Source organism: Molossus molossus, unplaced genomic scaffold (assembly GCF_014108415.1).
Source record: "Molossus molossus isolate mMolMol1 unplaced genomic scaffold, mMolMol1.p scaffold_m16_p_20, whole genome shotgun sequence".
NCBI lineage: Eukaryota > Metazoa > Chordata > Mammalia > Chiroptera > Molossidae > Molossus > Molossus molossus.
Window position 1 is genome coordinate 22,609,434 of NW_023425356.1, and position 24,787 is coordinate 22,634,220.

A 24,787-nucleotide genomic window follows, 5' to 3' on the forward strand; every position below is an offset into this window, starting at 1 on the left:
GGCAGAGCTCGGCGGGGCCTGTGTTTGCTGGGGCTGCCATAACAAAGCACGGCAGACTGGGCGGCTTAAACAATGGAAGTTAATTTTCTCACAGTTTTAGAGGCCAGAAGTCAGATCACGATTTCGGCTGGCTCAGTTTCTCCTACGGCCTCTCCTTGGCTTGCAGATGGCTGCCTTTTCACTGTCCTCACACAGTCATCCCTCTGTGTCGTCTGCGTCCTGATCCCCTCTTTTTGTAAAGACACCACTCACATCGGGTTAGAGCTCATCCTAAGTGATCCCATTTTAACTTAATCGCCTTCTCAAAGGTCCTATCTCCAAACGTTGTCGCATTCGGAAGTGCTAGGAGTTAGGTCTTCGACCCATGACTACCCGTACCAACAAAGTGGAGACTAAAGCTGGGCATTATGGCGACCCCCCCCCCCCCCCCCGCCCCGCCCAGGTGCCGGCTGCCCTGGGGATGGGCTCGTCCCACCGTCAGTCAGTGTAATGATGGGAACTACTTTTGTTGCTGTTTTCTTTAACTCCGGTTCGGAGCCTGGGATCCTCTTGGGGTTAAACCCAGCGCTGGGGCTCTCGCCTCCGTTCTGTCTCTGGACTCCATTTGCTCTTCCGGTCTCCTCCCCAAGGAAGACCTTTCCGGTTCGCCTAAATGAAATGCCTCCGGGGGTCGGGGCGCGCAGAGGGCGAGAACCAGAGGAAAACAGCTGTGGAATCCGGAAGCCTGGCTTTAGGCTCTGAATTCTCCCGGGACCGTGGCAGACAGGGTCCGCTAGAGGGCGGCGTGGAGGGTGGAGAAGAAGGGCAGAGGACACGTGGGAAAAGAAAGGAGAGGCGGTGGAGGGGCGGGGACAATTTCGACCGCTTCCCGCCTGCGCGCTTGCTGCTTTCAACCCGGTCCGATATTCTGGTATATCTGGGGCCTCGCCGGCCTCGCCAGCACTGAGGCTTGTGGGTCCAGACGGTAGTAGCAATTATGTCTGGGAGAGGCAAGGGCGGTAAAGGCCTAGGCAAAGGTGGTGCCAAGCGCCATCGCAAGGTCCTGAGAGATAACATCCAAGGTATCACCAAGCCCGCCATCCGCCGCCTTGCTCGGCGTGGTGGAGTCAAGCGCATCTCGGGCCTCATTTACGAGGAGACTCGGGGAGTGCTGAAGGTGTTTCTGGAGAACGTGATCCGCGACGCAGTGACCTACACCGAGCACGCCAAGCGCAAGACGGTCACTGCCATGGACGTGGTGTACGCCCTGAAGCGGCAGGGGCGCACTCTGTACGGTTTCGGAGGTTAGGCCCGCCAGCTGCTGCAGGCGCACCCGTGCGGCAATCCCAAAGGCCCTTTTTAGGGCCACCCACGTAGTCCTTGGAAGAGCTGGGCATTGGCGCGCGCGCTCTGCGTTTTGGAGCTCAGATGGACATCTCGGGGCGAGCTTTGAGGGGCGTGTAGGGCCCTTCACCGGAGGTAACTGCCTCGCAATCTCTACCATGTCGCACTTCGGGAGGCGGTGCTGTTTCTCGCCAGCTGAGCCAACTCTCTGAAGAGGGTGCTGGTGGGTGTATTGTGAGCTACGGGACTGGGTGCCGAGGCTCTCCCCGTCCAATCGAGAGCAGTGCAGTGGCAGCGGTGTTTGGGTCTTTCTCGGCGGGTCAGCCGAGCTGCGCAACAGCCCGTGTGCAGGGTCAGCCAATCAGGACAGTGCCATTTGGACCAATGAAACTGCGTTACTGGGATCCACACTTGCGTAGTCTGGAACGCAGCCTTCGCTGGGGCTTCTGGGGCTTCTGGGGCTTCTGGGGCTTCTGGGGCGGGGGGCGGCGAGGCGGCGAGGTTCGCCCTTCGCCGTATTCTGCGCTGGGGACTCCTGTTGACGTGAAGATGCTGGCAGAGGACTTTTTGCTCATAGCTACCTGAGAGGACATTGTGCTTCATCTCTGAACGCTCTAACGGGTTGTTTTTGGGTGTGTTATCCGCACCTGTGGTCGTTTTACTTGGCCGTGGGAAGGAAGTTTAAACCAGCAAATCGAGGCAAGGTCAAGTCACTCGCTGTTAGTTTCAAGGCAGCCTCGGATTTGCGATCCCGAGATGCCAGTTCTGCCACTTGATTGTTTCGAGCTGATTCAACGGTTATTCTGTTTGGGCTCCCCTTCCCTCTTCTGCAATGAGGGAGTTAAGCCAGGTGGCTTGGGGCCCCTGTTCACATTGGAAGGTGTTTTGTGCCACTGCACTGCTCGCTTGAAAAGGTGCGAGAGCACTTGCGAAATCAAATCGAGTCGAAAATCAAGGAACAGAAATACAGGTTATTAGATTACGGGTGAACTCATTAGTGCAACTTTACAACAAATTAGGTAGGTCATATGGCCAGTGTGTAAAAAGTATTCTTGGTTTCCTGTGTTTTTGTAGTTTTGTCTATTGCGGTGGTTTTCAGTTGCCGGTCGTAAACCATGAACAAGGTGGTAAACCTTTCTATTTAGAAAGTGGGAGCCGTTATCTTTAATTGGTGAAACAGAATAAGGTTGAGAGTACCCGGGGCGGGGGTGGATGTGGGTGTGGGTTGTACACCTTGTTTCAATTTTTAGAGGTGTGTGGACCTGCAGTAGGTAATAGTGTAAAATTCTATCTTACTGTAGTTTGGAGTCAGAAATCAGAGCTACTGTACGTATATGGTGATACTGTATACCTCTATATGTAACTATTATGTATTGTTTTCTTCTGAAACAATCTAATGCAAAATGCAAAGGCCCAGGCTCCAGTTCCATCCCCGTTACACACACACACACACCATCTTCTGGCTGTGTGAACCACACATTCCCAGGTGTCTCTTCCTCACCATGTTTAGTTTCTTCAACCATTCAACAGGAATAAAACAAAAGCCCTTCCTCCCTCCCAGGGTTATTGTGAAATTGAATGAGCGAAAGATGAGCCATAAGCCACCTGGGAACCTGGGTAATTTTACTGCCTAGGCCACCCAGTCTGGAAGCTGGTCATGTGTTTAAAATTACTTACCCATTTGTTTGTTTGTTTTTTAAATGACATGATTGTGATTGGGACTTGAATCAACTGATATTGATGTCACTCGTGCTTGCATCATGGATGCTGATGCTATTAATAGATTTGTGACCCAATGTAAGGCCCTGCTCTAAGCCCTCTCTGTGTGGATTGTACTATTTCTATTCTTTTTTTTTCTTTTTCTTGGTACGTGCCCCCTAGCAGGACTCTGTGATCCGCAGGCCGACGCTCCAACCGCTGAGCCAAACCAGCCGGGGCTGTGCTATTTCTTTTCATCCTCACAGAGACCTTGAAGTGAGTGCAATTAGGATCCTGCTTTACAAACACGAGGACATTTGACATCTCAGTCTTTTTTCTCCGGAGCTTTTTCCTGGTTAGGAGTCAGGGGGTCAGGAACCCTGGCCCTACCCATATGGGGCCTCAGGACTTAACCCCGTCCCCCCTTTCATCCCCCTCCCACCCCTACTTCTGGCACCTCTCTTTATAGCAGTGAGGACCCCAGAGGTCTCTTTCCCACCCTGGTTCTCTTCTGTGCCATCCTTCCTCCTCTTCCTGCCTTTTTTTCCTTTTCTTTTAATTTTTTTTCCTTTATTGGATTTTTAGGGAGAGGGAGAGAGAGATAGAAACATCGATGAGAGAGAACATCGATTGGCCGCCTCCTGCATGCCCCCCCCACTGGGGATCGGGCCCAGGACCTGGGCATGTGTCCTGACCGGGAATCGAACTGGCGACCTCCTGGTGGTGCATGGGTCGATGCTCAACCACTGAGCCACACCGGCCGGACCTGCCTTTCTTTATGTACTTCACCCTCAGCCCCTAATCATACCCCAGTCCTCTACCACATCCCCAGAAAATTCTGTCAGCAAGGCTGAATCTGATGTCTCTGGGGATATAAAAACAGATATCCCTCCCTAGATTATCTGCGTTCGGGAGCAGATTGGGGGCGCTGGCAGGGGTGCAGCTCAGTGCAATCTTTCCTCAGTGAATCTCACCAGGAGCAGGCTAAGTAAGTCTGGGACTGTGGCCATTCATGGGCTTTCCAGATGCCCTGCCCACGGGCAGTTTTCTGTATTCCGTGACCCCGCCAAGGACCTTGGAAGTTCCTCCCAGAGGTACAGTTCAGGCCTGCTCTTGGTCTGCCAACCCCAAGGACTCCAAGAGCCGGGGGCATCGTAAGATGCCCAACTCCCTCACATAAGGCAAAGAGTCGAAGGGGAGGTGATTTAGGCGCCCCCATCCAGCACTTCCTGGTGTGCCCGGCAGAGGTCAACAAGGACAAGCCCTCACCCGGAGGAATGCTGCCAGTCTCATGGTGAGGGTAAGGGAGTGGGAAGGGGTGCTAGGATAGGACGAGGGAGAGGCAAGGAGGAGGGCCCAAAGAGATGAGGGTAGGGAGGAGAAAGGGAAGGGGCTGAATCTTGAAGAGCAGGGGTTCTCAGGGCTCCAAAAAGGGGGTGGGCATTCCACACAGAAGAAACAGAATGTGTGACGACATCGTATACTTGGAGATGGCAGATATTCTGTGGGTCTGGAACCCACCGGTTCAGCTGGTAGAACACCTGAAACCCGGGGAGGCTCTGAGAAATACCAGGGACTAGATGTATTATTAAAATAATTTTTATTGGGATCTTTTAAATTTAACAGCTATTAATAGAATAGCTAAAATGAATTGAATGCTTATTCTGGACCAGAGACTGTGCCAGGTACTTTACAAGCTGCGTCACTTTTAATATTTCTGACATCATTAGCAAGGTGCTGTTGTCCCCGTTTTACAAATGGGGAAAAGCGAAGCCTACAGAGATGTACTAGCCGAAGTCACACGCCTGTTCTGTTATACGGGCAAGATCAGGATTCAAATTCGAGTTTGTCTAACTGCAGAGTCCCGACTAGTCATTAACCGCCAGTGCTCTGAACTGCCATGTAAAAGAAGGTGGATTTCCTTCTGAAGGGAACTGGGAAGGAGGTGGGAAATTCTTAAGCATGAGAGTGACAGGCTCAAAAAAAATGCATAACTCTCACACAGAGTGGAAGGTTAGTGGCAGGGCAGAGAATCTAGCCTGAATAATCAGAGCTGGTTGAGGGCATCAGTTAAAGCAGGGACCGTGGATGGATGGAGGGAGGGTGACGGAATTGAAAGTCAGAAAGTACATTTGATAACGTTTGTTGACTCGTGAGATTTGGACAAAGGACACGAGGGAGGAACTTCTGCCCTGGACAGCTTGGGGGTGAGGGTGGAGAGCTGAAAGTAACTTTCATTAAGATGAGAACTATGAAAAATAGCTTGGGGAAGCAAAGTGATGCAGTTTGGGAAATAAGCTGAGGTCGAAGCGCCTATTTGTCCATCCAGAAGGACCTCGCCACGAGGCAGTTAGAAAAATATTGGTATCGAGCTCAGGACAAGGAGATACTGACGCGGGAGCACTTGTTAGAGGCAGAGATATGGAAAGCAGGGAATCCACGCTCTCACTTGAGTTGCAGGGAGGAAAAAGACAAAGGCCAGCATGGGCGAGACCAGGATATTATGGATGGGCCTGGAGGAGGAGGAGGGGGAGAACACCAGAAGGCTGGGATGGGGACCTGGAGAAGGGTAAGGACGAGACGACCAGGAGAGGGTGTGAACCCAGAGGCCAAGTCCTCTGCCAAGGAAGCAAAGGTGTCAACAGGGCCACAATACGGCACACACGCACCTGTCCCTACTACCGCAAGGCGGGATTCAGTCTGAACAAAGACTCGTTTTTCACTTTGTAAAATGCCAGGTTCAGGGTAGACTTTTCCAGCAACCAAGCTAGCCGTGTAGAAGCTAATTATCAGAGGAAGAGCCTTTATTTACCTTGTCCTTCACTATCCTTTAACTCTCATCTGAGAGTAGAGGAGTGACTTAAGCACAGAAATGATTAAATGTCAAAACCTACATCTTAAACTGTTTTCTCGTATTGATGAACTCAAGTTTGTGCTGGTCTCCCAAACAAATAAATAGCAAGTTTTGAAAGACTGCTGTGAGGGTAGGTAGGCAGGCAGGCCTTTGCAGTGACAGGAACACAAAATTGTATTCTGTTCTTGTCACTTGAGATTCAGACAGGGAGACTTCCTGTAAGTAAGGGGTGAAGTGAAGGAGGCTGGTAAATGAAAGCAGTGCCATCTTGGGGACAGGCAGAGGATGTAGAGGACCAATACCGGCATCTCAGGTTCCAGGGTCTGCCCAGCTAGCTGCTCCTGGACCTGCCTGAGATGCTGGGAAAGTTACTCACCCGGGAGCCTCAGATTGTATCTCAAAAAGCCCTGTGTCTGTAGTATGTCCCTGCAAGGTTTGCCTTTAGAATGGATGAGATGACGGGTGCAAAGATGATGCCTCCCCCCCCCTACTTCATAACTCAAGAGTACAGACCCGAGCCGAGACACCCAGCCTGCGTTGGGGCCAACGCTGGCAAATGAGGGACTGGGCAGAGACCTAGAGGCATGCTCTGGAAATCGCCGTGACCCCGAAACAGGAACATGTGACAACCTGCAGCAAGAGGGCCACGGTCCCTACACTGCTCTCCCCTTTTCTGACACATCAAGGGGAACTTTAGAGTGGAGAAACCACGTCTGGGCACCGTACCCAGGCACGCAGGTCGAAGCTTTCAGACTCCTTCACGGTGTACAGTGAATCGCTCTGTACACACACGCACTCACGCCGCCGCCGCCCCCCCCCCCCCCCCCCGCGGGTTTTGAGATTAGAACAGGGTAGGTGTTGTCCAGTTGCCGAGTGAGGCCCGGAGAGACGCAGGAATTCGAAACTTGAACCGGTAGGGGGGGCGACTTTCCTCCCCAATCCCGAGAGCCGCTCCGGGGTGTGGGGGTGTCACACACGTTTCTGGTGGGGGGGGGAGCGGCACTAAGTTGCCCGAGAGGCCTCCTGGGTGCGCGGCGCCAGCAGCCCATCACCGACCCCGGGCCCCTTTGTGGAATAGACGGCCTAGTAGAGCCCTACCTAGCACGAGTGCGCTAGCTGGCCGAGAAACGAAACTAAGCACCCCAGCCCCAGCCCCAGCCCCAGCCCCACCCAAGAGAGCAGCGACTGCCTGGACCGTGCACGTCAGGAAGACTGGGCGAAATCCTGTAAAGCTCAAGTTGACACCCCAAACACCTTGCCCCTCCTTGGGCGTGGGGGCGCCGAGACCCAGTGAGATATACAGCTCTTTCTCAGTGCCGTTGTGGGTGGCTCTGAAAAGAGCCTTTGGATGCGATGGAACCTGGAACTGAGCGCGTACTTCTTAGGCCCGCTCCCCACGGATGCGGCGAGCCAGCTGGATGTCCTTGGGCATGATGGTCACGCGCTTGGCGTGGATGGCGCACAGGTTGGTGTCCTCGAACAGCCCCACCAGGTAGGCCTCGCTCGCTTCCTGCAGCGCCATCACGGCCGAACTCTGGAAGCGCAGGTCGGTCTTGAAGTCCTGCGCGATCTCGCGCACCAGCCGCTGGAAGGGCAGCTTGCGTATCAGCAGCTCGGTGGACTTCTGGTAGCGGCGGATCTCGCGCAGCGCCACGGTGCCTGGGCGGTAGCGGTGCGGCTTCTTCACGCCGCCGGTGGCCGGCGCGCTCTTGCGGGCCGCCTTGGTAGCTAGCTGCTTCCGCGGGGCCTTGCCACCGGTCGACTTGCGGGCAGTCTGCTTAGTACGGGCCATGGCGATCGGAAAGACGACCTGAACAACACAGCGGCGGGGAGATTAGCAGGAGTCTGGGTCCGCCGCAGCCGTCTTTATAGGCACAGTCTTTTCCCGATTGGGCGTGACGATAAAATTGAAAGTCCCGCGCTGGCTGTCCATTGGCTGTGATGTCATCCTCTCGGGCGTGCCCGATTGGCTGGGGCAGAATCCCACCCACCCGCCTCACTTTCTATTTTCCAGTTTGCCAACAGTTTTTCTACCTGATTTTTCCTTTCTTTCAAGACGAGTCACTTTCTTCTTCTTCTTCTTCTTTTTTTTTTTTTTTTTTTTTTTTAAATCGCAACTGTTATCAGAATGTTCCTTCCGCTGCAGTCCTTCATTCCTTAGGTCACGCTACCCACAATGCCCTCTTCCTTTCCACGCCTTGTAGCTCCCGGATCGAACCTCAATCTTCCGTTTGCCCCCGCCCCCTGGTGGCCTTGTTACCTTTTCAGAGCCCCTTAGTCGATGTGGAGGACCACGTTTCCCGCCTTTCGGGTCGGAAAACTGTCCCCGCCCCGGGCACAAGATCCCGCCCCCGAAAGCCGCTATGTATCTCCGCCGCCAAGGCGTCTCCTTACTTCTAACAAACAAGAAACCCGTGAAGACCGTAGGCCCAGTTAGGCCAAGCCTTCAGGCTCGCCGCGGTCCCGAAAACTGCCCGCTCCCCTACCGACTGGGGTAGGGTCCGCGTGGTGTGCTTTGTGAACGCCCCCTCCCGGCTAGGTCTTAGGTGCCGGGGAAAGGTCTCGGGGGTAACTGGGAGGTTGCGCGCTCGGCGCCGAGGGCCGCCTCTCAGGAGTTGGGAGCCGAGTCCCCGGTGGCACCCGAACGGTTAGCGTGTCCCTAAGGTTTACACCCCTGGCCCACGCTACACAATGACGGCAGCAAAGGTGCTCGAGATGCGGGCGGGGAGCAACGGTTAGGAGTCGTAAGGGAATGGCACTCCCACCCCTTCGCGTACTGGGGGGCGGGGAGGGGGTGGCACCGACTGCTGCCAAAGGTGGAACGGAAAAGACTGGCTTACTAAAATAAACAGCTCTTTTATTTGAAAAGAGTGGGTGGCTCTGAAAAGAGCCTTTGATTTCACAGGTGCCCCTTCGAAAGGGGGGCTGGGTGGGCGCCGGACGCACGGCCTCACTTGCCCTTTGCCTTGTGGTGGCTCTCCGTCTTCTTAGGGAGCAGCACGGCCTGGATGTTAGGCAAAACGCCGCCCTGGGCGATGGTCACTTTGCCCAGCAGCTTGTTGAGCTCCTCGTCGTTGCGGATGGCCAGCTGGAGGTGGCGAGGGATGATACGCGTCTTCTTGTTGTCTCGGGCGGCGTTACCCGCCAGCTCCAAGATTTCCGCGGTCAGGTACTCTAGTACCGCCGCCATGTACACGGGCGCGCCGGCTCCTACCCGCTCAGCGTAGTTGCCTTTGCGCAGTAGACGGTGCACACGCCCCACCGGGAACTGGAGGCCAGCGCGGGACGAGCGAGACTTAGCCTTAGCGCGGGCTTTCCCTCCTTGTTTGCCACGACCAGACATGACGGCGTTACGCACTGCGAGCAGCTCCCGACTGACGACCGAGGAAGTCGGCCTAAACGGCTCCGCTTCACCTTTTTATAGGCAGAACGGCGATTGTTCACCGAGCACTTTGATTGGCTAAAGCATAGCTTTGTCCTTATGACCAATAGGAGAGCGCAGGCAGAATCCGCTCATTTGCATAACCTCGCGCCCCCTCCCCCGCGGGAGCGCCACTGAAAGCTCGCCAATCACAAAGCAGCGTGCTCAGAACCTTAATTTGCATACAGCCTCTATAAGTATCGAGCCGCTTCCGGCAGCCTCGGTCCCGCTGCTGTGTTTGCGTTCTTAGTCCTTTTCTGCCCCTGGTGCTTCCCGCTATGCCTGAGCCGGCGAAATCCGCTCCCGCGCCCAAGAAGGGCTCGAAGAAGGCGGTCACCAAAGCTCAGAAGAAGGATGGGAAAAAGCGCAAGCGCAGCCGGAAGGAGAGCTATTCCATCTACGTGTACAAGGTGCTCAAGCAGGTGCACCCCGACACCGGCATCTCGTCTAAGGCCATGGGCATCATGAACTCCTTCGTCAACGACATCTTCGAGCGCATCGCCGGCGAAGCGTCCCGCCTGGCGCATTACAACAAGCGCTCGACCATCACGTCCCGGGAGATCCAGACGGCCGTGCGCCTGCTGCTGCCCGGCGAGCTGGCCAAGCACGCCGTGTCCGAGGGCACCAAGGCCGTCACCAAGTACACCAGCTCCAAGTGAGTCCCTCCCGGGACGCGGCGCTCGCACGAGTCGCCGACCGTTCGACCCCCTCCCCCAAAGGCTCTTTTCAGAGCCACCTATCTCCTCCGGGAAAGAGCTCGTCACTTCTCTTTATTCCCAACGCCTGTACCGTTCTTTCCCACACCACCTACCCATTTTCCAGTGAAAACATCAGTGTTTTCAGGAATGACCAGAAAGCAGACACACAGAAGACCAGTTCTGTAGCCTGCGGAAGAGCTAGCTAGAGGCCCGGCTCATCCCCACACAAGTAAAGGCCTTCTCCACAGTGACAGTGAAAGGTCCAGAGATGGGCGGTCACCAATGCAAACCTAACTGAGGGGCTTGGGGGGCACTTGGGTCAGGTCAGTATTTTATTCCTTTTGATCTCTGGAAAGGACGTAATGCTCCTGAGGCCACGCCCCAGCACCCATAGTAAACTTTTCTGGTGCTCCCAGATACCTTGATGCTGTGGTTGGAGGTAATTTTCACTTTGCACACTCCTCCCATCTCAGTTTTGTATCCCTTTCAGGTACACAGGATCAACACATACTATTGCTCTGATTCGAGAAGTTAAAACACTGTCAGATTAAGGTAACACCTACACAATTTCCCATAGTTGTAATTTTGTCCTTTTATAATCTGGATGAGGAAAAGAGGAGGAAAGGGGATTTATAGATATTCAGGGATTTCAGCAGCCTGAGCCTGCTTTTCATCGAGTGTCCTCCAGAGACTTCAAACAGCAGTTTATAACGTTAAAACTACCCAGCCTTAAAAACATTTGTCCCTTTCCTGGAACAATTCATTCTCTCTTCGAAAATAGAGGCACTAACATTTAGAGCGTGATACAGGCCCTCTCCATTTTTGACACCAGGTGATTACTAATAAGTGTTTATCCTAAAACAGTTCAAAGGCCATTAGACACTGAATCAATCAACCTATCCCTAAAAATCCACATACGTCCGCTGAACCCAAATCACTGGGGCACTCACTGGTGGTGAGAAGCAAGGACGAACAACCTATGGAGCACACCAGGAGATTCACAGTTGATAACCACTGGCACGTTGGTTATGCAGTTGCCTTGTTCCTTGGTAAGAACCTGTTCAATTTTTTAGTCACGGCCCCAGACATTTTCCTCCTTTTGTCCTAACTGCCCTTCCCCAGAATTCTTTGTAATGCTACGCACAAAACTAGCTGCATTTCCCCTTTATTCCTTAATTCAGGGCACCAAATATCGTGTAGGACTTTACATTTCTGCCTTTATTAGAGTTCGGAAACATTTTAAAGAGGTCAAATGAGGACAGAAGGTAAAGTACAAAATAAAGACATGAAACTGAAACTCCCTATTAAAAAAATATGTTAGCCCTGGCCGGTTTGGCTCAGCGGTTAGAGCGTCCGCCTGCGGTCCGGAGAGACCCGGGTTCGGTTCCCGCTAAGGGCATGTACCTCGGTTGCAGTTTGTCCCCGGCCCTGGTTGGTCGTGCGGGTGGCAGCCACTCGATGTGTCCCTTTCACATCGATGTTTCCTTCTCTCTCTCTTCATCTCTCTCCCTCCCACTCTGTCTGTACAAAAAATGGAAAAATGTCCTCGGGTGAGGATAAAAAAATATATATATATATGTTAAGCACAAGGGTCCTAACTCATCCCCTTGCTTCACACACACCACACCCCCCCCCCCCCCAGGCTTATGTTCCTGCACAAAACCCCAAATACTGTAGTTATTGCACTAAATCCCATCCCCTCTTTGCAATGTTTTGGCCCCAGGAAACATTTCCCTGTTTTTGATCATGCCTTGCTTGGATCTGCTGCAAGATGAGGCCGATGGTTGGAGCTTAGATTTTCAGGTAAAGCATGGAGATGTGGAGGAGAGAGGGAGAAAACGGGACAGACCGAGTTTGCAGTGGAGGAATATAACAAGCAAAAAAAAAAAAAAACCCACAGAAAACAAAACATGTTAAGAGAATCCCACCATGTGTGAATAACCTAATACGTGCAGGAGAGATTTAGCTTTTAATCACTATTCCTCATAGACTGCTTCACAGTGTCTCCACTGCTACCACCTCTCTTTTTCCTAAACTATTATTGTAACCTCTTTGATATATTCTCCCTGCCTCTACTCTTGCTGTCCTAGTCTATCTTTCAACATAGGATCTCTTGTGGGCTTCAGAAAAGAAAAGTCAAATAATGTCTTTACTTTCACCAAACCCTCCAAAGACTGACCAACATTTTTAGAATGCAGGGTGAAATTTTTGCAGTGGCCTTGGTGACTAACTACCTCTCTGATGTGATCTCCCTGCACATCTATTCTTTGCTCACTACGCTTTAACCACAGTAGCCTTGCTTATTCCTTGAAGTGCCCAAACTTTTGCCTGCCTCAGGGCCTTTGTTCTTGCCGGTTTGTCTGTTTTTCATACTCTTCTCCAAGCCATCCTATGGCTCACTACCTTACTTTATTCAGGCAGGCCTCTGCTCAAATATTAACGGATTAGACCGGTCATCCACACTCCACTCCATATGTCATAGAACATATCACTGCCTTAATATCATTCTTTATCTATTTCTTACATCTGCTTATTTCAGCATCCATCTACTGGAATGCTCAGAATGAAATAGTGAGCACTCCCTCTCCCAAATCGTGGGAGTCTCTTAAAATGTCCCATTTTCTCCCTCTCTCCTCCACATCTCCATGCTTTACCTGAAAATCTAAGCTCCAACCATCGGCCTCATCTCTGCAGCAGATCCAAGCAAGGCATGATCAAAACAGGAAATGTTTCCTGGGGGCCAAAACCATGGCAAAGAGGGGATGGGATTTAGTGCATAACTACAGTATTTGGGGGTTTTGTGCAGGAACATAAGCCTGGGGGGGGGGGGGTGTGGTGTGTGTGAAGCAAGGGGATGAGTTAGGACCCTTGTGCTTAACATATATATATATATTTTTTTATCCTCACCCGAGGACATTTTTCCATTTTTTGTACAGACAGAGTGGGAGGGAGAGAGATGAAGAGAGAGAGAAGGAAACATCGATGTGAAAGGGACACATCGAGTGGCTGCCACCCGCACGACCAACCAGGGCCGGGGACAAACTGCAACCGAGGTACATGCCCTTAGCGGGAACCGAACCCGGGTCTCTCCGGACCGCAGGCGGACGCTCTAACCGCTGAGCCAAACCGGCCAGGGCTAACATATTTTTTTAATAGGGAGTTTCAGTTTCATGTCTTTATTTTGTACTTTACCTTCTGTCCTCATTTGACCTCTTTAAAATGTTTCCGAACTCTAATAAAGGCAGAAATGTAAAGTCCTACACGATATTTGGTGCCCTGAATTAAGGAATAAAGGGGAAATGCAGCTAGTTTTGTGCGTAGCATTACAAAGAATTCTGGGGAAGGGCAGTTAGGACAAAAGGAGGAAAATGTCTGGGGCCGTGACTAAAAAATTGAACAGGTTCTTACCAAGGAACAAGGCAACTGCATAACCAACGTGCCAGTGGTTATCAACTGTGAATCTCCTGGTGTGCTCCATAGGTTGTTCGTCCTTGCTTCTCACCACCAGTGAGTGCCCCAGTGATTTGGGTTCAGCGGACGTATGTGGATTTTTAGGGATAGGTTGATTGATTCAGTGTCTAATGGCCTTTGAACTGTTTTAGGATAAACACTTATTAGTAATCACCTGGTGTCAAAAATGGAGAGGGCCTGTATCACGCTCTAAATGTTAGTGCCTCTATTTTCGAAGAGAGAATGAATTGTTCCAGGAAAGGGACAAATGTTTTTAAGGCTGGGTAGTTTTAACGTTATAAACTGCTGTTTGAAGTCTCTGGAGGACACTCGATGAAAAGCAGGCTCAGGCTGCTGAAATCCCTGAATATCTATAAATCCCCTTTCCTCCTCTTTTCCTCATCCAGATTATAAAAGGACAAAATTACAACTATGGGAAATTGTGTAGGTGTTACCTTAATCTGACAGTGTTTTAACTTCTCGAATCAGAGCAATAGTATGTGTTGATCCTGTGTACCTGAAAGGGATACAAAACTGAGATGGGAGGAGTGTGCAAAGTGAAAATTACCTCCAACCACAGCATCAAGGTATCTGGGAGCACCAGAAAAGTTTACTATGGGTGCTGGGGCGTGGCCTCAGGAGCATTACGTCCTTTCCAGAGATCAAAAGGAATAAAATACTGACCTGACCCAAGTGCCCCCCCAAGCCCCTCAGTTAGGTTTGCATTGGTGACCGCCCATCTCTGGACCTTTCACTGTCACTGTGGAGAAGGCCTTTACTTGTGTGGGGATGAGCCGGGCCTCTAGCTAGCTCTTCCGCAGGCTACAGAACTGGTCTTCTGTGTGTCTGCTTTCTGGTCATTCCTGAAAACACTGATGTTTTCACTGGAAAATGGGTAGGTGGTGTGGGAAAGAACGGTACAGGCGTTGGGAATAAAGAGAAGTGACGAGCTCTTTCCCGGAGGAGATAGGTGGCTCTGAAAAGAGCCTTTGGGGGAGGGGGTCGAACGGTCGGCGACTCGTGCGAGCGCCGCGTCCCGGGAGGGACTCACTTGGAGCTGGTTGTACTTGGTGACGGCCTTGGTGCCCTCGGACACGGCGTGCTTGGCCAGCTCGCCGGGCAGCAGCAGGCGCACGGCCGTCTGGATCTCCCGGGACGTGATGGTCGAGCGCTTGTTGTAATGCGCCAGGCGGGACGCTTCGCCGGCGATGCGCTCGAAGATGTCGTTGACGAAGGAGTTCATGATGCCCATGGCCTTAGACGAGATGCCGGTGTCGGGGTGCACCTGCTTGAGCACCTTGTACACGTAGATGGAATAGCTCTCCTTCCGGCTGCGCTTGCGCTTTTTCCCATCCTTCTTCTGAGCTTTGGTGACCGCCTTCTTCGAGCCCTTCTTGGGCGCGGGAGCGGATTTCGCCGGCTCAGGCATAGCGGGAAGCACCAGGGGCAGAAAAGGACTAAGAACGCAAACACAGCAGCGGGACCGAGGCTGCCGGAAGCGGCTCGATACTTATAGAGGCTGTATGCAAATTAAGGTTCTGAGCACGCTGCTTTGTGATTGGCGAGCTTTCAGTGGCGCTCCCGCGGGGGAGGGGGCGCGAGGTTATGCAAATGAGCGGATTCTGCCTGCGCTCTCCTATTGGTCATAAGGACAAAGCTATGCTTTAGCCAATCAAAGTGCTCGGTGAACAATCGCCGTTCTGCCTATAAAAAGGTGAAGCGGAGCCGTTTAGGCCGACTTCCTCGGTCGTCAGTCGGGAGCTGCTCGCAGTGCGTAACGCCGTCATGTCTGGTCGTGGCAAACAAGGAGGGAAAGCCCGCGCTAAGGCTAAGTCTCGCTCGTCCCGCGCTGGCCTCCAGTTCCCGGTGGGGCGTGTGCACCGTCTACTGCGCAAAGGCAACTACGCTGAGCGGGTAGGAGCCGGCGCGCCCGTGTACATGGCGGCGGTACTAGAGTACCTGACCGCGGAAATCTTGGAGCTGGCGGGTAACGCCGCCCGAGACAACAAGAAGACGCGTATCATCCCTCGCCACCTCCAGCTGGCCATCCGCAACGACGAGGAGCTCAACAAGCTGCTGGGCAAAGTGACCATCGCCCAGGGCGGCGTTTTGCCTAACATCCAGGCCGTGCTGCTCCCTAAGAAGACGGAGAGCCACCACAAGGCAAAGGGCAAGTGAGGCCGTGCGTCCGGCGCCCACCCAGCCCCCCTTTCGAAGGGGCACCTGTGAAATCAAAGGCTCTTTTCAGAGCCACCCACTCTTTTCAAATAAAAGAGCTGTTTATTTTAGTAAGCCAGTCTTTTCCGTTCCACCTTTGGCAGCAGTCGGTGCCACCCCCTCCCCGCCCCCCAGTACGCGAAGGGGTGGGAGTGCCATTCCCTTACGACTCCTAACCGTTGCTCCCCGCCCGCATCTCGAGCACCTTTGCTGCCGTCATTGTGTAGCGTGGGCCAGGGGTGTAAACCTTAGGGACACGCTAACCGTTCGGGTGCCACCGGGGACTCGGCTCCCAACTCCTGAGAGGCGGCCCTCGGCGCCGAGCGCGCAACCTCCCAGTTACCCCGAGACCTTTCCCCGGCACCTAAGACCTAGCCGGGAGGGGGCGTTCACAAAGCACACCACGCGGACCCTACCCCAGTCGGTAGGGGAGCGGGCAGTTTTCGGGACCGCGGCGAGCCTGAAGGCTTGGCCTAACTGGGCCTACGGTCTTCACGGGTTTCTTGTTTGTTAGAAGTAAGGAGACGCCTTGGCGGCGGAGATACATAGCGGCTTTCGGGGGCGGGATCTTGTGCCCGGGGCGGGGACAGTTTTCCGACCCGAAAGGCGGGAAACGTGGTCCTCCACATCGACTAAGGGGCTCTGAAAAGGTAACAAGGCCACCAGGGGGCGGGGGCAAACGGAAGATTGAGGTTCGATCCGGGAGCTACAAGGCGTGGAAAGGAAGAGGGCATTGTGGGTAGCGTGACCTAAGGAATGAAGGACTGCAGCGGAAGGAACATTCTGATAACAGTTGCGATTTAAAAAAAAAAAAAAAAAAAAAAAGAAGAAGAAGAAGAAGAAAGTGACTCGTCTTGAAAGAAAGGAAAAATCAGGTAGAAAAACTGTTGGCAAACTGGAAAATACAAAGTGAGGCGGGTGGGTGGGATTCTGCCCCAGCCAATCGGGCACGCCCGAGAGGATGACATCACAGCCAATGGACAGCCAGCGCGGGACTTTCAATTTTATCGTCACGCCCAATCGGGAAAAGACTGTGCCTATAAAGACGGCTGCGGCGGACCCAGACTCCTGCTAATCTCCCCGCCGCTGTGTTGTTCAGGTCGTCTTTCCGATCGCCATGGCCCGTACTAAGCAGACTGCCCGCAAGTCGACCGGTGGCAAGGCCCCGCGGAAGCAGCTAGCTACCAAGGCGGCCCGCAAGAGCGCGCCGGCCACCGGCGGCGTGAAGAAGCCGCACCGCTACCGCCCAGGCACCGTGGCGCTGCGCGAGATCCGCCGCTACCAGAAGTCCACCGAGCTGCTGATACGCAAGCTGCCCTTCCAGCGGCTGGTGCGCGAGATCGCGCAGGACTTCAAGACCGACCTGCGCTTCCAGAGTTCGGCCGTGATGGCGCTGCAGGAAGCGAGCGAGGCCTACCTGGTGGGGCTGTTCGAGGACACCAACCTGTGCGCCATCCACGCCAAGCGCGTGACCATCATGCCCAAGGACATCCAGCTGGCTCGCCGCATCCGTGGGGAGCGGGCCTAAGAAGTACGCGCTCAGTTCCAGGTTCCATCGCATCCAAAGGCTCTTTTCAGAGCCACCCACAACGGCACTGAGAAAGAGTGTATATCTCACTGGGTCTCGGCGCCCCCACGCCCAAGGAGGGGCAAGGTGTTTGGGGTGTCAACTTGAGCTTTACAGGATTTCGCCCAGTCTTCCTGACGTGCACGGTCCAGGCAGTCGCTGCTCTCTTGGGTGGGGCTGGGGCTGGGGCTGGGGCTGGGGTGCTTAGTTTCGTTTCTCGGCCAGCTAGCGCACTCGTGCTAGGTAGGGCTCTACTAGGCCGTCTATTCCACAAAGGGGCCCGGGGTCGGTGATGGGCTGCTGGCGCCGCGCACCCAGGAGGCCTCTCGGGCAACTTAGTGCCGCTCCCCCCCCCACCAGAAACGTGTGTGACACCCCCACACCCCGGAGCGGCTCTCGGGATTGGGGAGGAAAGTCGCCCCCCCTACCGGTTCAAGTTTCGAATTCCTGCGTCTCTCCGGGCCTCACTCGGCAACTGGACAACACCTACCCTGTTCTAATCTCAAAACCGCGGGGGGGGGGGGGGGGCGGCGGCGGCGTGAGTGCGTGTGTGTACAGAGCGATTCACTGTACACCGTGAAGGAGTCTGAAAGCTTCGACCTGCGTGCCTGGGTACGGTGCCCAGACGTGGTTTCTCCACTCTAAAGTTCCCCTTGATGTGTCAGAAAAGGGGAGAGCAGTGTAGGGACCGTGGCCCTCTTGCTGCAGGTTGTCACATGTTCCTGTTTCGGGGTCACGGCGATTTCCAGAGCATGCCTCTAGGTCTCTGCCCAGTCCCTCATTTGCCAGCGTTGGCCCCAACGCAGGCTGGGTGTCTCGGCTCGGGTCTGTACTCTTGAGTTATGAAGTAGGGGGGGGGAGGCATCATCTTTGCACCCGTCATCTCATCCATTCTAAAGGCAAACCTTGCAGGGACATACTACAGACACAGGGCTTTTTGAGATACAATCTGAGGCTCCCGGGTGAGTAACTTTCCCAGCATCTCAGGCAGGTCCAGGAGCAGCTAGCTGGGCAGACCCTGGAACCTGAGATGCCGGTATTGGTCCTCTACATCCTCTGCCTGTCCCCAAGATGGCACTGCTTTCATTTACCAGCCTCCTTCACTTCACCCCTTACTTACAGGAAGTCTCCCTGTCTGAATCTCAAGTGACAAGAACAGAATACAATTTTGTGTTCCTGTCACTGCAAAGGCCTGCCTGCCTACCTACCCTCACAGCAGTCTTTCAAAACTTGCTATTTATTTGTTTGGGAGACCAGCACAAACTTGAGTTCATCAATACGAGAAAACAGTTTAAGATGTAGGTTTTGACATTTAATCATTTCTGTGCTTAAGTCACTCCTCTACTCTCAGATGAGAGTTAAAGGATAGTGAAGGACAAGGTAAATAAAGGCTCTTCCTCTGATAATTAGCTTCTACACGGCTAGCTTGGTTGCTGGAAAAGTCTACCCTGAACCTGGCATTTTACAAAGTGAAAAACGAGTCTTTGTTCAGACTGAATCCCGCCTTGCGGTAGTAGGGACAGGTGCGTGTGTGCCGTATTGTGGCCCTGTTGACACCTTTGCTTCCTTGGCAGAGGATTGGCCTCTGGGTTCACACCCTCTCCTGGTCGTCTCGTCCTTACCCTTCTCCAGGTCCCCATCCCAGCCTTCTGGTGTTCTCCCCCTCCTCCTCCTCCAGGCCCATCCATAATATCCTGGTCTCGCCCATGCTGGCCTTTGTCTTTTTCCTCCCTGCAACTCAAGTGAGAGCGTGGATTCCCTGCTTTCCATATCTCTGCCTCTAACAAGTGCTCCCGCGTCAGTATCTCCTTGTCCTGAGCTCGATACCAATATTTTTCTAACTGCCTCGTGGCGAGGTCCTTCTGGATGGACAAATAGGCGCTTCGACCTCAGCTTATTTCCCAAACTGCATCACTTTGCTTCCCCAAGCTATTTTTCATAGTTCTCATCTTAATGAAAGTTACTTTCAGCTCTCCACCCTCACCCCCAAGCTGTCCAGGGCAGAAGTTCCTCCCTCGTGTCCTTTGTCCAAATCTCACGAGTCAACAAACGTTATCAAATGTACTTTCTGACTTTCAATTCCGTCACCCTCCCTCCATCCATCCACGGTCCCTGCTTTAACTGATGCCCTCAACCAGCTCTGATTATTCAGGCTAGATTCTCTGCCCTGCCACTAACCTTCCACTCTGTGTGAGAGTTATGCATTTTTTTTTGAGCCTGTCACTCTCATGCTTAAGAATTTCCCACCTCCTTCCCAGTTCCCTTCAGAAGGAAATCCACCTTCTTTTACATGGCAGTTCAGAGCACTGGCGGTTAATGACTAGTCGGGACTCTGCAGTTAGACAAACTCGAATTTGAATCCTGATCTTGCCCGTATAACAGAACAGGCGTGTGACTTCGGCTAGTACATCTCTGTAGGCTTCGCTTTTCCCCATTTGTAAAACGGGGACAACAGCACCTTGCTAATGATGTCAGAAATATTAAAAGTGACGCAGCTTGTAAAGTACCTGGCACAGTCTCTGGTCCAGAATAAGCATTCAATTCATTTTAGCTATTCTATTAATAGCTGTTAAATTTAAAAGATCCCAATAAAAATTATTTTAATAATACATCTAGTCCCTGGTATTTCTCAGAGCCTCCCCGGGTTTCAGGTGTTCTACCAGCTGAACCGGTGGGTTCCAGACCCACAGAATATCTGCCATCTCCAAGTATACGATGTCGTCACACATTCTGTTTCTTCTGTGTGGAATGCCCACCCCCTTTTTGGAGCCCTGAGAACCCCTGCTCTTCAAGATTCAGCCCCTTCCCTTTCTCCTCCCTACCCTCATCTCTTTGGGCCCTCCTCCTTGCCTCTCCCTCGTCCTATCCTAGCACCCCTTCCCACTCCCTTACCCTCACCATGAGACTGGCAGCATTCCTCCGGGTGAGGGCTTGTCCTTGTTGACCTCTGCCGGGCACACCAGGAAGTGCTGGATGGGGGCGCCCTAAATCACCTCCCCTTCGACTCTTTGCCTTATGTGAGGGAGTTGGGCATCTTACGATGCCCCCGGCTCTTGGAGTCCTTGGGGTTGGCAGACCAAGAGCAGGCCTGAACTGTACCTCTGGGAGGAACTTCCAAGGTCCTTGGCGGGGTCACGGAATACAGAAAACTGCCCGTGGGCAGGGCATCTGGAAAGCCCATGAATGGCCACAGTCCCAGACTTACTTAGCCTGCTCCTGGTGAGATTCACTGAGGAAGATTGCACTGAGCTGCACCCCTGCCAGCGCCCCCAATCTGCTCCCGAACGCAGATAATCTAGGGAGGGATATCTGTTTTTATATCCCCAGAGACATCAGATTCAGCCTTGCTGACAGAATTTTCTGGGGATGTGGTAGAGGACTGGGGTATGATTAGGGGCTGAGGGTGAAGTACATAAAGAAAGGCAGGTCCGGCCGGTGTGGCTCAGTGGTTGAGCATCGACCCATGCACCACCAGGAGGTCGCCAGTTCGATTCCCGGTCAGGACACATGCCCAGGTCCTGGGCCCGATCCCCAGTGGGGGGGGCATGCAGGAGGCGGCCAATCGATGTTCTCTCTCATCGATGTTTCTATCTCTCTCTCCCTCTCCCTAAAAATCCAATAAAGGAAAAAAAATTAAAAGAAAAGGAAAAAAAAGGCAGGAAGAGGAGGAAGGATGGCACAGAAGAGAACCAGGGTGGGAAAGAGACCTCTGGGGTCCTCACTGCTATAAAGAGAGGTGCCAGAAGTAGGGTGGGAGGGGGATGAAAGGGGGGACGGGGTTAAGTCCTGAGGCCCCATATGGGTAGGGCCAGGGTTCCTGACCCCCTGACTCCTAACCAGGAAAAAGCTCCGGAGAAAAAAGACTGAGATGTCAAATGTCCTCGTGTTTGTAAAGCAGGATCCTAATTGCACTCACTTCAAGGTCTCTGTGAGGATGAAAAGAAATAGCACAGCCCCGGCTGGTTTGGCTCAGCGGTTGGAGCGTCGGCCTGCGGATCACAGAGTCCTGCTAGGGGGCACGTACCAAGAAAAAGAAAAAAAAAGAATAGAAATAGTACAATCCACACAGAGAGGGCTTAGAGCAGGGCCTTACATTGGGTCACAAATCTATTAATAGCATCAGCATCCATGATGCAAGCACGAGTGACATCAATATCAGTTGATTCAAGTCCCAATCACAATCATGTCATTTAAAAAACAAACAAACAAATGGGTAAGTAATTTTAAACACATGACCAGCTTCCAGACTGGGTGGCCTAGGCAGTAAAATTACCCAGGTTCCCAGGTGGCTTATGGCTCATCTTTCGCTCATTCAATTTCACAATAACCCTGGGAGGGAGGAAGGGCTTTTGTTTTATTCCTGTGAATGGTTGAAGAAACTAAACATGGTGAGGAAGAGACACCTGGGAATGTGTGGTTCACACAGCCAGAAGATGGTGTGTGTGTGTGTGTAACGGGGATGGAACTGGAGCCTGGGCCTTTGCATTTTGCATTAGATTGTTTCAGAAGAAAACAATACATAATAGTTACATATAGAGGTATACAGTATCACCATATACGTACAGTAGCTCTGATTTCTGACTCCAAACTACAGTAAGATAGAATTTTACACTATTACCTACTGCAGGTCCACACACCTCTAAAAATTGAAACAAGGTGTACAACCCACACCCACATCCACCCCCGCCCCGGGTACTCTCAACCTTATTCTGTTTCACCAATTAAAGATAACGGCTCCCACTTTCTAAATAGAAAGGTTTACCACCTTGTTCATGGTTTACGACCGGCAACTGAAAACCACCGCAATAGACAAAACTACAAAAACACAGGAAACCAAGAATACTTTTTACACACTGGCCATATGACCTACCTAATTTGTTGTAAAGTTGCACTAATGAGTTCACCCGTAATCTAATAACCTGTATTTCTGTTCCTTGATTTTCGACTCGATTTGATTTCGCAAGTGCTCTCGCACCTTTTCAAGCGAGCAGTGCAGTGGCACAAAACACCTTCCAATGTGAACAGGGGCCCCAAGCCACCTGGCTTAACTCCCTCATTGCAGAAGAGGGAAGGGGAGCCCAAACAGAATAACCGTTGAATCAGCTCGAAACAATCAAGTGGCAGAACTGGCATCTCGGGATCGCAAATCCGAGGCTGCCTTGAAACTAACAGCGAGTGACTTGACCTTGCCTCGATTTGCTGGTTTAAACTTCCTTCCCACGGCCAGTAAAACGACCCACAGGTGCGGATAACACACCCAAAAACAACCCGTTAGAGCGTTCAGAGATGAAGCACAATGTCCTCTCAGGTAGCTATGAGCAAAAAGTCCTCTGCCAGCATCTTCACGTCAACAGGAGTCCCCAGCGCAGAATACGGCGAAGGGCGAACCTCGCCGCCTCGCCGCCCCCCGCCCCAGAAGCCCCAGAAGCCCCAGAAGCCCCAGAAGCCCCAGCGAAGGCTGCGTTCCAGACTACGCAAGTGTGGATCCCAGTAACGCAGTTTCATTGGTCCAAATGGCACTGTCCTGATTGGCTGACCCTGCACACGGGCTGTTGCGCAGCTCGGCTGACCCGCCGAGAAAGACCCAAACACCGCTGCCACTGCACTGCTCTCGATTGGACGGGGAGAGCCTCGGCACCCAGTCCCGTAGCTCACAATACACCCACCAGCACCCTCTTCAGAGAGTTGGCTCAGCTGGCGAGAAACAGCACCGCCTCCCGAAGTGCGACATGGTAGAGATTGCGAGGCAGTTACCTCCGGTGAAGGGCCCTACACGCCCCTCAAAGCTCGCCCCGAGATGTCCATCTGAGCTCCAAAACGCAGAGCGCGCGCGCCAATGCCCAGCTCTTCCAAGGACTACGTGGGTGGCCCTAAAAAGGGCCTTTGGGATTGCCGCACGGGTGCGCCTGCAGCAGCTGGCGGGCCTAACCTCCGAAACCGTACAGAGTGCGCCCCTGCCGCTTCAGGGCGTACACCACGTCCATGGCAGTGACCGTCTTGCGCTTGGCGTGCTCGGTGTAGGTCACTGCGTCGCGGATCACGTTCTCCAGAAACACCTTCAGCACTCCCCGAGTCTCCTCGTAAATGAGGCCCGAGATGCGCTTGACTCCACCACGCCGAGCAAGGCGGCGGATGGCGGGCTTGGTGATACCTTGGATGTTATCTCTCAGGACCTTGCGATGGCGCTTGGCACCACCTTTGCCTAGGCCTTTACCGCCCTTGCCTCTCCCAGACATAATTGCTACTACCGTCTGGACCCACAAGCCTCAGTGCTGGCGAGGCCGGCGAGGCCCCAGATATACCAGAATATCGGACCGGGTTGAAAGCAGCAAGCGCGCAGGCGGGAAGCGGTCGAAATTGTCCCCGCCCCTCCACCGCCTCTCCTTTCTTTTCCCACGTGTCCTCTGCCCTTCTTCTCCACCCTCCACGCCGCCCTCTAGCGGACCCTGTCTGCCACGGTCCCGGGAGAATTCAGAGCCTAAAGCCAGGCTTCCGGATTCCACAGCTGTTTTCCTCTGGTTCTCGCCCTCTGCGCGCCCCGACCCCCGGAGGCATTTCATTTAGGCGAACCGGAAAGGTCTTCCTTGGGGAGGAGACCGGAAGAGCAAATGGAGTCCAGAGACAGAACGGAGGCGAGAGCCCCAGCGCTGGGTTTAACCCCAAGAGGATCCCAGGCTCCGAACCGGAGTTAAAGGAAAACAGCAACAAAAGTAGTTCCCATCATTACACTGACTGACGGTGGGACGAGCCCATCCCCAGGGCAGCCGGCACCTGGGCGGGGCGGGGGGGGGGGGGGGGTCGCCATAATGCCCAGCTTTAGTCTCCACTTTGTTGGTACGGGTAGTCATGGGTCGAAGACCTAACTCCTAGCACTTCCGAATGCGACAACGTTTGGAGATAGGACCTTTGAGAAGGCGATTAAGTTAAAATGGGATCACTTAGGATGAGCTCTAACCCGATGTGAGTGGTGTCTTTACAAAAAGAGGGGATCAGGACGCAGACGACACAGAGGGATGACTGTGTGAGGACAGTGAAAAGGCAGCCATCTGCAAGCCAAGGAGAGGCCGTAGGAGAAACTGAGCCAGCCGAAATCGTGATCTGACTTCTGGCCTCTAAAACTGTGAGAAAATTAACTTCCATTGTTTAAGCCGCCCAGTCTGCCGTGCTTTGTTATGGCAGCCCCAGCAAACACAGGCCCCGCCGAGCTCTGCCCAGAGCCTCCTTCCCTACCCAGACCACAATGGCACAATGGGATCCTCAGGATCTGTACTTGGTGAGTTATAAGCAGAAGCGGCAGTCGCTCGGGGCTGTGCAGGGCCGGCACCTTGGCACCCGGCATCTCGTCCATTGAAGTTTTGTTTTCAAAGGTGCAGCTTGAAGTTCTCGGAGTGAGCGACATCCCAGCGTGTCCGAGTCATCGGTGGCTGAGCAAACACCCCCCCCCCCCCCCCCCCCCCCCCAGCACGTGGATTTACACGTCAGGGCCCTTCCTCCCCAGGACCGTACTCCCTGAACTGACACTAAATCAGATTCAAAAGTAAGACTTCTCAGTGGTTGGG

The 24,787-nt window shown here is 53.2% G+C and overlaps 5 protein-coding genes across 5 annotated transcripts; 3 read left to right on the plus strand and 2 right to left on the minus strand.

Annotated features, from left to right (window-relative positions):
* Positions 1 to 923: 923 nt before the first annotated feature.
* On the plus strand, positions 924 to 17,249 carry LOC118638015 (histone H3-like). The gene is made up of 4 exons (XM_036273761.1): positions 924 to 1,269; positions 7,359 to 7,367; positions 11,345 to 11,372; positions 16,761 to 17,249. The coding sequence occupies exons 1-4, from the start codon at positions 977 to 979 to the stop codon at positions 17,187 to 17,189; spliced, it is 759 nt and encodes a 252-aa protein (XP_036129654.1). The 5' UTR covers positions 924 to 976; the 3' UTR covers positions 17,190 to 17,249.
* Positions 7,190 to 23,512, minus strand: LOC118638014 (histone H3-like). The gene is made up of 4 exons (XM_036273760.1): positions 23,172 to 23,512; positions 17,079 to 17,087; positions 13,074 to 13,101; positions 7,190 to 7,685 (listed from the first exon to the last, which is right to left on the minus strand). Exons 1-4 carry the CDS (start codon positions 23,462 to 23,464, stop codon positions 7,257 to 7,259), a joined length of 759 nt encoding a protein of 252 aa, XP_036129653.1. The 5' UTR covers positions 23,465 to 23,512; the 3' UTR covers positions 7,190 to 7,256.
* Positions 8,739 to 9,275, minus strand: LOC118638005 (histone H2A type 2-A). The gene has a single exon (XM_036273752.1). It carries the CDS (start codon positions 9,216 to 9,218, stop codon positions 8,826 to 8,828), a length of 393 nt encoding a protein of 130 aa, XP_036129645.1. The 5' UTR covers positions 9,219 to 9,275; the 3' UTR covers positions 8,739 to 8,825.
* LOC118638010 (histone H2B type 2-E) lies at positions 9,506 to 10,034 on the plus strand. The gene has a single exon (XM_036273757.1). The coding sequence runs from the start codon at positions 9,575 to 9,577 to the stop codon at positions 9,953 to 9,955; it is 381 nt and encodes a 126-aa protein (XP_036129650.1). The 5' UTR covers positions 9,506 to 9,574; the 3' UTR covers positions 9,956 to 10,034.
* LOC118638007 (histone H2A type 2-A) lies at positions 15,163 to 15,704 on the plus strand. The gene has a single exon (XM_036273753.1). It carries the CDS (start codon positions 15,230 to 15,232, stop codon positions 15,620 to 15,622), a length of 393 nt encoding a protein of 130 aa, XP_036129646.1. The 5' UTR covers positions 15,163 to 15,229; the 3' UTR covers positions 15,623 to 15,704.
* Positions 23,513 to 24,787: the final 1,275 nt, after the last annotated feature.